This window comes from Pelophylax lessonae, assembly GCF_965119305.1.
Source record: "Pelophylax lessonae genome assembly, chromosome: 12".
Classification (NCBI taxonomy): domain Eukaryota; kingdom Metazoa; phylum Chordata; class Amphibia; order Anura; family Ranidae; genus Pelophylax; species Pelophylax lessonae.
The window spans coordinates 61,968,520-61,985,770 of NC_138779.1; the positions used below are offsets into that span (position 1 = coordinate 61,968,520).

General features: G+C 37.1%; 2 protein-coding genes across 2 annotated transcripts in view; both read right to left on the bottom strand.

The window, feature by feature from the left end:
- LOC309568866 (5-hydroxytryptamine receptor 3A-like) overlaps positions 1–5,341 on the bottom strand; it is a gene marked incomplete at both ends in the record, with an annotated part of 62,739 nt that extends 57,398 nt beyond the window's left edge. Inside the window, 2 exons of the mRNA XM_082274650.1 lie at positions 3,544–3,662; positions 5,332–5,341. Of these exons, the coding sequence (XP_082130776.1) occupies positions 3,544–3,662; positions 5,332–5,341 (129 nt within the window). The remainder of the gene's footprint in view (positions 1–3,543; positions 3,663–5,331) is intronic.
- A 135-nt stretch (positions 5,342–5,476) lies between these two features.
- LOC309568867 (5-hydroxytryptamine receptor 3A-like) overlaps positions 5,477–17,251 on the bottom strand; it is a gene marked incomplete at both ends in the record, with an annotated part of 110,964 nt that continues 99,189 nt past the window's right edge. The window contains 3 exons of the mRNA XM_082274651.1: positions 5,477–5,745; positions 7,607–7,834; positions 12,891–13,095. Coding sequence (XP_082130777.1) covers positions 5,477–5,745; positions 7,607–7,834; positions 12,891–13,095 — 702 coding nt within the window. The remainder of the gene's footprint in view (positions 5,746–7,606; positions 7,835–12,890; positions 13,096–17,251) is intronic.

Here is a 17,251-nt window from a genome sequence, read left to right on the forward strand (position 1 = left end):
ATACATGTCTATCTCAATCAACTTTCTGTATGTTTTTCGTAATAGGTACGGACAATGTATTCTTATGTCAACAGGTACATATAGACAACACACCTGTACAGACTGTGAAGAGACATCCAATAAATGTGCAGTGGACAATCCAGGCAGGTACCATTCTTGAAGTTCTTCTCAGGAAAAAGTCTTTACAAGAATTTTGGATTTTCTTGGTAAAAATAAAACTCAATTACACCTTTTCGGAGTTAATCAAAATACAGAAGATGTAGTCAATCATCCACACACTTTACACCAACTCTCTTCAGAATCAATTATCTGGTGTGGTGTTTTTCCATTATGCTGTGGCATTGATTTGGCATATAGGTATATATTGATATAGATGTTATGTGTTCTTTATCCCTAACCTTCTTCTGTAGTATTGCACTAGGTCTTCCTCTTTTCAAATTAGCTGCATCCTTTTCTTGTTTCTGAATGCATTAGCTTTCTTATATATAAACCTGTCAAGCAGTAAACTCCTCTGTGTGATGTCACCCTCAAATGTTAGAGAACAGGCAAGGCCCCTGGCTCCTCCTAGTCCCATTTAGAATTATCTAATTCATAGTTAAGCTGTTCTGCAAAATAACCATCATAATACTTTTTTTTTTTTTTGTAAGTACTCAGATTTTTCTTTTAAAATATGTTTTTTTCCATCATGCATTTAATGTAAAAACAACAACATTCCAACCCCCCCCCCCCCCCCAAGAAAAAAAAAAGGCTGACAAGGCTAAATACAATATTGCTTATCTTAAAATACAGTAGGCATTTACAAGCAATTTAAAAGAGTTTTAAATCCATCTTAAACTTGCATGCCACGACATTGTAAATCCTGTATGTACTGTATGTGTTTAGTGTACCATATTTATATACTGCAAAGTGAAGATCGTAATGCTTATTTTTTTAATACATTTTCATATTTATCATTATAATATTTTTACATGCTTTTTTTTTTTTTTTACCAAAAAACAGCAAATGTAAATACATTCTTTAAAATAGATAGTAACAAATAATTTAGAATACTGTGCATTTCATAAACAATAAAAAATGGCATATACTATGCAATCCATCACAAACTCCTATAGAACACATACACACATTCTGTTACACTGTAGTAAGTCATGCATACCTATATTTCTTTCTGAAAATTGATGTTGATACTTTTTCACACATATACACACCTAGGTTTCACAATTAAGTGAAAAATAGTTACATTGATTTTATTCACAGTCATCGCTATATAAATGTATGACAATGTAATACAGCTGTCATCATATATAAACTTGATAATTTGTAATAAAAGCTTTCATATTTTTATTTTCATGTGAAAATAATCTGTAGAATGCACGTCTTCTCTGTCAGCAGGTGAACAATTAAGAAGTTTAACATTTTTTTGTGGTTTTTTTTGATAGTGTAAATCTTAGTACGTAGAAATTACTACGAAAAATACCGCTTTCAAAGCGATCGTACGATAATCTGAGTATTAGTACACAGTTTTTGAGAGCAAAGTCATGCAAAATTATCCAAAAGAACAAGCACGAAAATTTTTTATCATATGATACCAGATCGTATAATTTTCATTTAACCACTTAAGAACCAAGCCTATTTCTGACACTTGTTACAAGATAGAATCAGTATTTTTTGCTAGAAAATTACTTAGAACCCCCAAAAATGATATATATATATTTTAGCAAAGACTCTGCAGAAAAAAAAAGGCAGCCATTGCAACATTTTTTGTCATGTGGTATTTGCGCAGTGGTCTTTCAAACACAATTTTTTGTGAAAAAAATACATTGCACTGCATCTAAAAAAACTAAACAGTAAAGTTAGCCCATTTTTTTTTTTTTTTTTTTTACATATTGTGAAAGATGATGTCACGCTGAGTAAATAGATACGTAACATGTTACCGTTGAAAATTGCGACAAATTATGGTACTTAAAAATCTCCATAAGCGACGCCGTAAAATGTTTTAATGGCTATCAGTTTAGAGTTACAGAGGAGATCTTTTTCTAGATTTATTTTTCTTGCTCTGGCGATTGCGGCGATACCTCACATGTGTGGTTGGAACACCATTTTCATTTGCGGTAGAGACTTACTTATGTGTTTTCTTTCGCGTAAGAACTTACTGCGACAAGGCACTTTACATTTTTTTTCCTATTTATTTTATTAAATGTTTTATTTTTAGCACTGTTGTTTTCTATAAAAAAATATCTGATCACTTTTATGTAAACATCCCTTGTGACAGTAATAGGAAGTGACAGGTACTCTTTATGAAGGGATCGGGGATCTAAAAGACCCCCCCACTGCACTTCAAAGTATTCAAAATGCCCAAATATGCATTTTTGAATACTGACAGTTTTTTAAAATGGGCGCCATTAGCAGCTGAGTAAACCGGAAGTGACGTTGTGACGTCGCTTTCCGGGTTACTACATTGGAGACCCAATTAGAGCCGGACATGGCGGCTGGTTGCTTGCTGGGATAACGACCGAGCGGCTGCTGAGCCGCATCAGCTGTTATCTTCTGAAAGTCGACTGCTGGTACCAGGTTGATGTCTGCAGCTGCAGGTATCATCCCAGTACAACCACTTCTGCAAGCCGACTTCCAGGGACTTCGGTTTGCGGGAAGTTGTCAATCAGTAGAGTTTTCGTATGAAAATACAATACAAATATAATGCAATACACCACTTCCAAATTTTTATTCTGTCGTATGAGAGTTTTTTTAAATTTAGTAACCCATTCATTTTTGATATGGAGACTAGCAATGCAACAAAAAAAAAAAATGGATGATTATTCGTGTGTGCCAGGTTTAAGAATGGCCGGAGCTTCTGATATGTGTTTCTTATTGCTGTTTGTGTCCTGATTTGGGTCACAGAGGGGGGAAAAATAATCAATATACTATATAAAATGCTTTTATAGCTGTCTGTGTTAATTTCCACTGTAACTCTTTCCCTTGTGGCACCGGCCACCAAAGAACTTCCTCCAAAAGGGATTCAGCAATATGTATAAGAAAATCTGCTTGGGTTTGATATGCCAACAGTTTCCCTGATCTTGTTCAAAGTTTATAAAGAATTTTATGAAACCTATAGAGTGAGGGGATCTTGTTATTCAGTTCTAGCCATTTGTAGGGCTAATAAGCAAGTTCTTGTCCGACAAAAAGCACAAGAAGCTACGAACTGCCATTGGGGACATGTGTCAATGGAAAAAAAAAAAGTACCTCTCCCTACACAGAAATAGGGCCAACAGGAAGCCCTTTCATAGTAAGGGGACTAAGTTATCTATTTCTTTGAATTATTAGCTCATTGCTTCAGCTGACTGTGGAGGAGGCTTTGCACTGTATTATTTTTTGGTGGGGAATCTGCAAAGTTATCCAGGCAAAATGTTGCAATCTTCTACACCCTTGATAGTGGCAAACCCAAACTTACTTTCGATTTGACAAAAAAAAAAAAAAAAAAGAGAGCGTTTGCATTTTTTATTTTTTTGTCAAATCGAAAGCAAGTTTGGGTTTGCCACTACTCACTTTCTTTATCCAAAACTCAGAAAAAATGTGGTAGAATTCGGCTTTATCCAGTACTGCTTGCATAGAGTTGGAAGTTTTCTGAAATGCTGTGTTCGTACATTCACAATTCAACAGTTGTACTGAATATAATATTAAATTAAACACCAAAATATCATCATAGAGGTAAAGCAATTATATCTATTGGGGGTTTGATTCCTATCTTGAGCAGTGTCTGCATGGAGTTTGTACATTGTATGTCTGGAAGGGGAGAAGGGTTACAGTCTAAAAACATACTGCAGATTACTGTGATACAACCATATGGGAGCACCATTGAAAAACTCACTTACTAAAATTCACTAACCAAATCCATTGTGTAGATTTTGTGGCATTATATACATTTTTTTTTCAATTAGTAGGTGCTTTCTTTTTGTGGGTAGCAGGGTAAATTGCCTTTTTCAATGACATTCTAACAAAAACTAACATTGGAGAGCACCTAACCCCAAACTCTTGTTGCATCTTAAAAAAAAAAAAAAAGGATAATATAAATACACTGGTTAAAATAATAATGGTTTTAGGAGAGTTTTTATTTATTTATTTTATTTTAAGATATTACACTATAAAGTATATAAAGGTCTTTAATGCCCAGAGTACAATGGGCTTTCTAAGTGAAATGACAACAGTAGCTATCTCTTTTTATCCCTGTAACTGAGGACAGAGGCATATGTAGGGAGGGAAGGACAGCAGGGTAAGTCACTGCTCTAAATCATTCACTTGTTTATGTAAATTTCTGCTTGAGATATTAAAGAGATTGTAAAGCTTCAGATTTTTTTTTAATTGCATTTTTAAAATAACAAACACCTTATACTTAACTGCTCTGTGCAATGGTTTTTCACAGAGCTGCTCTTCCCCCCACTTGTGCGTAGAGTGGCCACATATTGAAGCACTGGCTCACCGGTCTACGCTCCTAGAAAAGGTTTTGATGAAGGCTACATGACAGTGGGCTCATGTGTGTTAAAAATTGATTCATAAGCACTTGATAACGTTGCTGAATAATGATAGTAAGGAGGATAAATGGGGAAGGGGCAACATTTGCCAGAAGATGGGCTTTAACTGTTCTGGAATTGTTGCTGAAGTATGTGTCCCTCTTGAGGTAATTAGTCTCTGAGAAGTCAGAGGAAAAAAGAATAGATATATTTTATTATCTATGGGACAGCATTAAAGAACCTTACAAAGGTTCTAACACTCTAAAAATGTCCAAAATATTATCACGAAGTTTTATCTATATGTGGACTTTAAGCTGAGGTGAATATTTATGGGAACATGTTAATGAAAATTTCTGAAAGAAGATCTTGACCAATTGGAGGCTTACAGAAAAATTGCCTATCTACCTATATTTTATATATGCGATAGGAAAAACATTGATTTTCTGCTACACACAATTTGGTTCACTATTTTAGCTAATAAAATAATTTGAAAAGGCAAAGTGCAGTGTCCATGTATGGGTATGAGCAAAATCGAGATATTTCCTTTTCATGAAACATCTGCAAAAATCAAGATATTTTGGCAAGTTTTCACAATTTTGGGGGAATGCTTTGGAAAAAATATGAAAGGTAAAATTAAGGTGGTTTTGATGGTTTAATAAGAGTACAATGGGCTTTAAAAGGTTTCTAAAAGTTGGAGAAGCTTTTTTTAAAAAAAATATAGACATCTTTTAACCTCAATGTCTTATTTATTTTACAAAAAGGAAAAAAAGTAAAACAAAAAAGCAGAGGGAAAATAAATCAATTTAGCCTAATTTACTATGCTCACCCCTACCCATGAATCAATATATATAGATAGATGCTCTACTCGGGCTTTCATGGTCTAAACTACTGTATATTTAGAAACTGTTCCTAGTCCTCATTTTAATACAACTTTATCGGGTGTAAAACTTTGTCCATGGATCTAATTAAATTCAAACACTCTGCCAACGTGCCCAGATACACCCAAGAGAAAGTCCACACACCAATAAGAATATGAGATACAATCGGAAAAGTAATTTGTCAATAATGTAGCCAATCTGAAGCCACTCCTGGATGACAAATTCTTGGTCATTTTTTTTCAGATGTTCTCGAATGGATCCAACTTCTTTAAGTATGTTAAGAAGCAGTTCGGAATCCTGTCCCACTCTCAGCTGCCTGGTGTCCTCCAATACATTTTCATTAATGTAAATTGTCAGTTTCTCTGCAGACAAGAAGAGCCAAGATTTACCACAAAAACATTTAATAATGAGGTAGTATTTACTTAGCAACTTGGAGGCCCGGCAATCATTTAGTAGAGCAGCGTGCACCCCAAGGAGGATGTGCGGGTTGCCAAAGGTGACCGATGAGGTCACATGCCACATCAGATGGAACCGTGGGCCATGGGTTGAACATGCCTGTTCTAAAGAAACATTATTCCATATCAGTTATCACCAGGCTGTCACTCAATTAACCGCCTTAGCGGTATCCCCGAGCGTGACTCGGGGTAGGAATTTTCTGCTATTAGCGGTATCCCCGAGTCACGCTCGGGGTCAATGGGCAGAGCGTGCAGACAGCGCAGCGGAGCTTCTCTTACCTTATCCTGGCGATCCAGCGATGAGCTCTCATTGCTGTGACCGCCAGTGAGATCTCCGCCGCTCGTCTGTCGGTAGGAGGACTTCCTAGTTCCGTTCCCTGCAGCAGCAATGCTGCATGGGAGCGGAACTAGGGAGGGAAAGTCAAAAAAAAAAAAAAAAAACGTTGCACAAAACACATAACACATTTTATATTATATATATGCATATATATATATATCCATATATATATATATATATATATATATATATATGCATATATATATATATATATATATATATATATATATGCATATATATATATATATATATATATATGCATATATATATATATATATATATATATATATATATATATATATATATATGCATATATATATATATATATATATATATATATATATATATATATATATATATATATATATATATGCATATATATATATATATATATATATATATATATATGCATATATATATATATATATATATATATATATATATATATATATATATATATATATATATATATATATATATATGCATATGTATATATGTATATATATATATATATATATATATATATATATATATATATATATATACCTATATACACACACACATATATATATATATATATAAAATTATATTATTGATTCGATTATAATTCATGCGTATATATATATATATATATCTATATACACACATATATATATAATATATAACGCATGAATTATAATCTAATCAATAATATAATTTTATTATATATATTATATATTAAATAATAAAATAATATTATTGATTCGATTATAATTCACTTGTTTGTGTTTCAAATTTATCACATCTGGGATGTCTACTAGAGACTTGTTTTGGTCAGGTTTAAGTCAGTAATTACTAAGAATTGTAGGCCTATAATACATAACGCCAAATTTCCATGAAAAGAATTGTACCGCTTTTGGAACAGAATTCCTGACAGAATCATACCGCCAGGGAGGTTAACAACAGGGAACTATTCAGAGTGGTTTCAAATTATGTGACCGTATTATGTGCACTGCTTCTATATTTGGCAAGCAGTGTAGGTTTTAGGAACATGAAGGGAAAGGTACCAAGTTCACTTCAATGCAGACTTCAACAGAAGTCTGCTCAGCTGTCAGGAGTGAAGGCAAAGCCCATTAGGAGCTACAAGTTTCTGGAATCAAAGCTAACGTAAGGCTATGGTCTGCCCATTTGACAGAGCTGACTGGCCCAGATTACAGTGGCTGTAACTCCCATGCTCCTTTATACCCAGAAGTACTGGGTATTTCCTTTGATTCCCAGAATTGAATAAAGGGGCAAGGGAATGAAGGAAAGGTAAATGAATGCTGCTGGGGATAGGGAGTATAATTCAAACCTTTTGCCTTGTTTTTGTATTTTTAAATAAGAGCTGGAGGAGGAACTTGCTGGTTAAAAATTGCTCATATATTTTAATTACCCCTGCCGGTAAAGTCTTACCAGTGCTCTTGTCTGTTTGTTCAGTTGACATTGAATTCTGTTCCTCGGGTGTAGTAAACTGTGCCCATTTTTCCAAGCAAACCAAGGGAGCCACTACTACCAAGACAAATTTCTTTAGCCACTTAGGAACCTCTGGGTGTAGTTTCTCCTTGTGGATTATTCGAACTATCAGTATGCTCTCCATCAAACTGACAACAAGTATTATCATGCACAGCACAAAGTACACACCTATGCAAATTAAAAATAAAAAAGAAACTTTGAAATATACAGTATATTACTGTAGTAAATTATATTTTGGCACACAGGGAGAAACCAATTCTGAACCCCACACTAATCCCCCCTCCCCAGGGTAGTCAGCTTAATACTCTGGATCAAATGATTGCTATATTAGCCTTTAGTAATATTAACTAAGAATAATATTAATTGAAAATCATCTGATCCCTTTTTTTTCTTTTCAAATTTGTTTATTGAAATTTAACAAATTACAAAGACAAGTTCAAAATCGGCATAGGAAAATAACATGTCATGATACAATAGAGGATTATAGTCCTGTAATATAACTGACAATGGTGTATGTCACATAATTTTATCATAGGAATAAAAACTCAAAAGACAATTCCCAATTTTATTTAAGTAATTCCCAATTTTATTTAAGTGAGGCTAAAACCTAACATGAACAATATAAAATATAACAAAGCCTCAGGCTAATAGTGAGCTATGTGTAAAAAAAAAGATCTGGTGCCAAAATCAATCAGTGGCTGTAAACTGTTATTGGGGAAATACTAATTAACTGCAGGAATGTGCAGCATCAAAATTAATCAACAAGCTTAAAATCAGCGCAAATCTACTCCCCCCCTATTTTTAGTATTGCAGTATCTCCAATCAAAAAAGTGCAAGTGCAATAATCTTCATGAATCAATATAGTTGCCAAAATTTCTAACAATTAGTAAAAATGAATATAGATATGATAAAAAAATATAAAAAATAACCATATATGGAAAAAAAACAATGCATATCAGTGAAAGAATCCAGTGAAATAAATAAGTGCTAAAAAAAGGGGGGGGGGGAGATTTGCGCTGATTTTAAGCTTGTTGATTAATAGTAGGCTATGATTATTAATGGTATTTCTTAACCACTTGCCAACTGCCTGCTGCAGTTTCACTGCGGCAGGCTGGCTCGGCTGCGTGAACCGATGTAGTTCTATGGCGCGCGTGTGCGCGTGTGGTGCTGGGGAGGCGAGCGCGCGTTGCCAGTGGTGCACTACCGCCCCCACTAGGCTGCGGGGATGCCGATGCACTGGCCTAGCGCCCATGACTGCCGCCGGCCACCCAGGATCGCTCCCCGCCGAGAGAGAACGGTCAGCTGTTGTAAACACAGCTGACTGCTCTTCTCTCTGAAATGATCACAGAGCGCCTGTGATCCTTCTATATAGGATCACAGGTCTCTATGGTAATTTCACAAACCCCTCCCCCCACAGTTAGTAAACACTCCCCTAGGCTCACATTTAACTCTTTGATCACCCTCTAGATTAACCCCCTTCCCTGCCAGTGTCATTAATACAGTAACAGTGCATATTTTTAGCACTGATTACTGGAGTAATGTCCCTGGTCCCCCCAAAAGTGTCAAAAAAGGTCAGTTAGGGGTCCAATCTGTCCGCCGATATGTCGCAGTCCCGCTAAAAATCGCAGATCGCCGCCATTACTAGTTTGTAGATGCAATAACTTTTGCGCAAACCAATCAAAATATGCTTATTGCGATTTTCTTTTACCAAAAATATGTAGCAGAATACAAATTGGGAATGTTATATAGCAAAATGTGAAAAAAATATTTTTTTTTTTTCAGAATTGCCGCTCTTTTTTTGTTTATAGTGCAAAAAATAAAAATCGCACAGGTGATCAAATACCACTAAAAGAAAGCTCTATTTGTGGGAAAAAAAGGACATCAATTGTATTTAGGTACAGTATTGCACAGTTTTCCGTTAAAATACGCAGTGCCGAATCACAGAAAATGGACTGGTCATTAAGGGGGCAAATCCTTCCGGTCCAGAACTGGTTAAAAAAAGAGCAAGGGGTTTATTGTTTTTATGAAACATGCAGGACCTTATGTCACTGGAAAAGAGAAATGGACAGAGGGCGCACCAGCCTAGCGCATTATCTTTAAAACAATTTATTGTAATAGACATGTATACACATTATACTCACAAAACGATTATGAAACACGGGCAATAAGCAATGAGGGACCACCAGGGGTCTCCACTGGGCATCCTCAGCTGCCGCAGGCCGTGGAAGGATGTAGACCTCCAAAAAACTGCTTACGCGTTTCGGGGTGTTCCCCCTTCATTTCTTAGGACCTTATGTCAGTAATGTTATAAAACTGAACACAAAACACCCACCACGCCTAAAAATAGGAAAATGAGTATCCCCAAGCGCTTAGGAGAAATTCAAAATTGTATGCAGCTACTTAAATAAACCATAAATTAAATCAGGGATCCTCCTAACAACTGTACAAAAATCCAGTAGCGCAATATGATACAATAATGGTGGCACCCTCCTACCTACATCACGTAGGACACCAAGGGCCCCGTCCTTTATATATAGGAAGGCACCAAATTTTGGCGACAGAGTCGTTAAAAAGATACTTGACCCCCCGCAAACTACTTTCTTTCCAGGACGAAGCGGATTTCATATCTGCGGTAGGTGCAGGGCCTGTGATTTTACTAAAACCAATCTGAAAAAACGTGACACATTTAGGGTCCCAGCTGTTAATAAAGTGTTCACTATAAAACAATGGATTACGTGTGATACCACATACGTTGTCTATGCCTTAATGTGCCCATGCAATCTATTATATATAGGCCGCATGAAACGTACTATTAAACAAAGAGTGGGAGAGCACATAACGAACATTCTTAAAGGCAAACGTGAGCACAGTGTATCTGCCCATTTTAGGCATTACCATCAACGGGACCCTAGAGGCTTACATTTCTGGGGAGTGGAGCGAGTCTCCCCAACCTGGGGAGGGGCCAATTGGGTACGTGAACTGTCAAAGTGTGAAACCAAATGGATATACTTGACTCAGTCTCTCGATCCGATTGGTCTAAACATAGAATTAGACCTGAACTGTTTCATCAGTGACGCCTAAAGTTATCATGGGAATCACTGGTGCTGCATAAGAATATGATTACTGTTTACTGTTTGATATTAGTTATTTAAAGATAATTAAACTTAGGTAATGATTAATGACTATTACAATATTTAGACATAATGTGAAGATATGTTTAATATTTTTAATATATTTTATTGATTTTATTTAAATGCCATATATTTGTATTTATAGTGTATGGTTTTATTGTCTTGTATAGACTATTTTATAAATGGTACCTGGAAGGTTTAATATCTTAGAACATATGTTTGTAATTTTATGCAATGATGCTATTTATCATTTATATTACTTGATTTATATTTATATTTATATTTACTCTAATCCAGTATGGGTTGAGCATGCTGATTGCTTTCTCCCTGCTTTTAGCTATTATAATTGTCAAACATTGATTTTGCTATGGTTCGGTGTTTTTGAATTATGATTTTTGTGCATCTGCTGTCCCACGCAGTGAGCTGCGACCCTATCTTAGTGTGGGATTGTGTCCCATATTTTGTTTGGAGATTCCTAGCTTAAAGGGTTATTTGTACCTACGGACAAAATCCAGGGTGGTTGGACGGATGTTTTTCTAGTGCGTCGATTTGAAAGGGTTAATTCCCTTTGTAATCCCCTTAATTCCCTGGGTGGATTGTTGGTGGTGTAGTAGGGAGTATCTATCGGCATGCTTACCCAATCACAAGCTGGCGGCCCGCCTAGAGGGCGGTTTTCAGCGCTTATGTTCGAGCGTGGTGTCGCCGTGGTCACGCCCCCGGTGACGAAGTCGAAAGTGACAAAACACGTCAGGGCATGACCAGGCGATGCTCAACACAATTGTGAGTAAGGAGTGCTGTGACATCTGGCTGTTCCGTCTTCCACGGCGTGGAGCCTGGAGACAGTGTCTGTGACGGGTGTTACCTCCTTCATGAGGATGATTCTATATGTGCTGTTTTAATGTGAACCAAGTGAGTGTACCTATATTGTTTGGCTAAATAAATGCAACTATAAAAACGTTATTGCACTAGTGGTATTCTGCTCTTTTCTCCACATGGCTGAATAAATGCCTATGGAAGTGTGATTCTGTGGTCTTATGACTCTTGCATTTCTAGCTTGGTTATGAGAGTGATTAAGCAACAACTTTTGGTGAGTGTGTCTTTCAGCTATTCCCCCAGCCACGGTGAAGGTGGAAGATTGGTGACCCATTCGTTTCTGCACTCTCTACAATATAATATACACTCCTTGGAAGATGTGGTGTGTTTGTTCATCACATGGACTTGACTTTTAGACTTTATGTCAATATATTCTCCATCTAAAATATTATGATTACGTTTATTATTATTATTATTCTATGTCAACATATGTGTGAGGTGCAATAGGGGGTTGCCACCATTATTGCACTATTACATTATTGTAACATTATTGAAATTTTTTTGCAATGTTTTTTGTTCAGATCTTTTTGATTTGTGCTTAGTGAGCATATGATTGAGATGTGGTGGGAGGGTGCCACCATTATTGTATCATATTGCGCTACTGGATTTTTCTACAGTTGTTAGGAGGATCCCTGATTTAATGTTATAAAACTGAAGAGAGTAATTAAAGGAACTACAGCTTGAACCTGAAGAAAAGAAAGAAGAGAAAGGGGATAAGGGTGATAGAAAGATTTAATAGAAAGGAAAATAGAAATGGAAGAGAAGGAAGGAATATAGAAAGAAGAGTGAGAAGGGGGGATCCCCGGGGTAATGTGTGGTGCTAATCATATGATGTTTATAGAGAAAATGAGAATGTGGGAAATAGTTACCAGGGCATCAAAATTGGAAGGTAAAAAAAGTGTGTCACTCGAAAAATGGTCCTTTTAATAACATTGATTTTACCTATCCAGGGTAAGGGGAGAGAAGGCCATTCTGTTTATAAATTGGTAATTTGGCGCAGAATAGAAATCGGGTCCTTTTTTTAAATCCCATTATTGTTTTTGCCCTAACTTACTGTACCTTAGGCACAGCCTAACCACTTTCACTGTAAGGAACCTTTTTCCTAAACTAAGGCGAAAATATTTTCTATTCCATATTCAACTGATATCTCCTTGTAATTGGGCTAGAAAAAAAAATGTAATTTTCAAAACTAATATGTAGGAAAGTTTGGTTTCACCTACCGATAACAGGCATTCCAGTTGCTGGCAATTGTTCTGAAACGATGATAAGGAAAACTGAGTAGCCTAGAAGTAGGGTAATCTTGAAAGAAATTCTCTCCCCACCCTCAGGAGGAAGGTAAAATCCAACAATATCCATGATCATGAGCAACATACTTGGAAAAATCAGATTAACAATGTAGAACAGAGGCCTCCTTCTGATAATAATCTGTTCGAAAATCAGAGGATAGATGGATATTAAAATCATTTGTTTGATGTTGGATTACTTACAATGCTTTGCAATTTTACATAAAGCTCAATTCCAGGTAGATATGAACCAGCACTATTTAATACAGTTATGTATTCTATAAAATAAATTAAATGTACAGCATTTTAACATACAACTAAGTACTTGACTCTATTTGGGTAACAGTTTCTTTCAAACCCAGCACAGCAGCATTTAGACTGAAAGAGGAAAGGGCTGTACTAGAATCCCACGAGTCCTGGCTGCATGCACAAGTGTGCCGATTCCCACTGATGCAATGCAGAAAATGCACAGGAATTGCTGTGTTTCCCGCATCACACCCCCAGTGTAAATGCACTGTGTTCATGCAATCTGCTGCAGGTGTCAATTAAAAGTTAATGACCCTACAAAGTAAGTCACAAAACACAGTGCGTTTGCTAGAATCAGATTGCATTGATATAAACACATACCTGCCCCTTTCTTGTATGGATGCAGTGCGATTTGGATGATGGGCTCAAGTTGCACCACACAGAATCGCATGTGATTTGAACAGGAATGTGGGGCAATTCCTGTGCGAACTACATGCGATGTGCTGCATCGCATTAGTGTGAACCCAAGCGAAATCATGTTGATAAAAGAGAGGATGGTGATCTGTGTTTTGCTTATACTTTGCTGTCCAATCAGCAACTTGGGGGGAAGAAGGTGAGACCACTGTGTTCTTTTATCTAACAGAGAAAGTCCATCTACTTACTGTACTGTCTGGGCAAAATGTATGAATCACAAAAGTGGCTGAACAGATTTACAGATCCTTTGGCACATGAGAACAGATCATACGTGTGTATAATGTATATCAACTTTGCATTGAACTGATAAATAGTGTGAGCTACATATATTGAAATACACTATAGTTGTACCTACATCCTAAAAATTCAATGATGTATGGAGAAATTGAGTTGAGGCGCTAAGGACTTTCATGGTACCGCAAAAACTTACAAAACAATAATTATAAAAAAATATATAAATTTTTATTACATCCACATTTGTTAAAACAAACAGTGCATATAATAAAAATGTATATGATTTTTTTTTTGTTAAAACAAATGTTTATTTTATTATATCCACATTTGTTTTGTTAAAACAAATGTGGATATAATAACATTTTATATATTTTTTATAATTATTTTTTTTGCAATACCATGAAAGTCCTTAGTGCCTCAACCCAATTTCTCCAATCATCTTTGCATTGAACTGTATGCATAGATTGATAGCAGAAGTAAAGGCAAAACCTAATTAATGCTAAATCTATTTCCACCCCCATTCTAAAGCTATTCTATCTAATCCTGTAAAAATAAAGATATGTATACTTACCTATTCCTAATAGGCTCTCCTTTTTCCTTTACTTCCACTTTAAGTTTATGTATTAAAAGCTTCAGGTCCAACCTATAGTAGTTTTACTGCTACAGAGCAGCACCTGTGCATCGAAAAACACATACAGTATATATACATGATCCGACACCTCCGGGTAGAGGGCGCGCATGATTACACATAGCTGGAACCGATCGGCGGGTACAGGGTACCTGATGTCCTCCGACACCCGCTTATTGTTAGGTAGAGAGCCAGAACGGCAATCTGCCTATGGAAACAAGGCAGATCGCCATTGAAAAAAAGATGGTGCTCTCGCGCTGTTATGGATGAAGTATACGTGGGAGAAGGAAAATGAGGCTATGTGGCTGCAGCTAGCACTGAAAGTTTATCCTTAAAGCGGAGTTCCGGCCTGAAAAAACTGAAAAAAAAATTTGATAAAAATACCCCCGGGACAGTCAGGGCTAGTGTATTTCAGCAATGATAGCCTCTGAACTGTCCCTGGGTTCACTTACCTTTTAGGAGAAATACTTACCTTGAAAATTTCTTGTCCAGCGCTGCCATCTCAGGTGTGGGCAGCTGAAGCCAGGGCGTCCTCTTCACGTCCTCTTCGGTCCCAGAATGCCCTGCACCGGCCCTGCTCGTCAGTTCCGGCGCAGGCGCATCATCCCTGCAAAACTTCTGGGCATGCCCAGAACCTGTTTAGCAGGGAATGATGCATCTGCACCGGAACTGACGAGCGGGGCCGGTGCAGCCGCCTTGATTCCTGGGAGCAATGACGTTCAGCTCCCAGGAGTCAACGCAAGAAGGCCGTGTCCACAGAGGGAAGAAGAGGAAGTAAGGTAAGTGTATTTCCTTTAAAAGCAAGGTAAGTGAATAAAAAAAAATTATCCAATTGTTTTACAGGTAATTAACCACTTAAGCCCCGGAAGATTTTACCCCCTTCCTGACCAGGCCCTATTTTGCGATTCGGCACTGCGTGACTTTAACTGACAATTGCGCGGTCGTTCAGAGCTGTACCTAAACAAATTTGATGTCCTTTTTTTCCCACAAACAGGGCTTTCTTTTGGTGGTATTTGATCACCTCTGCGATTTTTTGATCATGCGCTATAAACAAAAAAAGAGCATCAATTTTGCAAAAATAACAATATTTTTCACATTTTTTTATATGAAATTCCCCCCAAAAAAATGTAAAAATCAACATTTTTTAACATTTTTTGCCAATTTGTTTTCTGCTACATATGTTTGGTAAAAAAAATCATAATAAGCTTTTTTTGATTGGTTTGCGCAAAAGTTATTGCGTTTACTAACTAAGGGAAAGATTTTTGTTGTTTTTTTTTTTTTTAACGAGTAATGGCGGCGATCTGCGATTTGTTTTGCGGGACTGTGACATTGCGGCGGGCAGATCAGACCCTTGACTGACATTTTTTACACTTTTGGGGGTACCAGTGACATTACTACAGTAATCAGTGCTATACATATGCACTGTTACTGTAAAAATGACACTGGCAGAGAAGGGGTTAACTTTATTGAGGAAGGAGGGTTTAAGTGTGTTCCTAGGGGCGTGCTTCTTACTGTGCAGGGATGTGGCTTTTTATGTAACAGCAGAGATCTACGGTCCTACATAGCAGGACCGTATGATCTCTGCTGTTACACAGGGAAGAATGACAGGTTGCTTTGTTTACATTAGCCGCCTGCCTTTCTCCCTCTGTAACTGACGATTGCGAGTGACCGGCGGACATCGGGTACGCCGGTCACTCGTGCTGAGGTGTCCGTGAACGAGCGGGGGCGGGAGCGCGCCTTAGGCGGCGCGCGCTCGCCCCTATTGGCTCACAGACTAGTGACGTACCGGTACGTCGCTTTGCCTGCACGGGGCTGACCGCCGCAGTATATGTACTTGCGGCGGTCGGCAAGCGGTTAAAAGCAAGTGGACAGGGAAGAAAAAAAATTTCAGGGTGGAACTCCGCTTTAAACTTAGTGTAGAATTAGAGTGGTGTGTAGTAGTGCTGCGCTACCTCTTTGCACAATGGTGCAGAGTATGCAATGGATATAGAAATAATAAACCGTGTTATGTGTCTCTGTATGGTCTAGAGATGTGTTCTAAATTAGTAGCTATAAACTATCTCATAAATAAATAAAAGCACTAGAAAACTTGCATAGTACAATACATATACTGTAAATAGTGGATACATACAAAAAATATTAGATCAAAGTAAATAAATAATCAATGTTCGACAGTAAAGTTCTGAAAGAATGGTGCAAAGTATGCTATCCAACAGTGACTTGGACTGGCCAAGCATGTCTCCAGACCTAAACCCTATTGAGCATCAGTGGGGCATCTTCAAACAGAAGGTGGAGGAGTGCAAGGTCTCTAACATCCACCAGCTCTGTGATGTCATCATGGAGGAGTGGAAGAGGACTCCAGTGGCAACCTGTGAAGCTCTGGTGAACTCCATGCTTAAGAGGGTTAAGGCAGTGCTTGAAAATAATGGTGGCCACACAAAATATTGACACTTTGGGCCAATTTGGACATTATCACTTAGGGGTGTACTCACTTTTGTTGCCAGCAGTTTAGACAATAATGGCTCTGTGTTGAGTTTTTTTGAGGGGACAGCAAATGTACACTGTTATACAAGCTGTACACTCACTACTTTACATTGTAGCAAAGTGTCATTTCTTCAGTGTTGTCACATGAAAAGATATAATAAAATATTTACAAAAATGTGAGGGGTGTACTCACTTTTGTGAGATACTGTATAAACCATCTCATAAATAAATA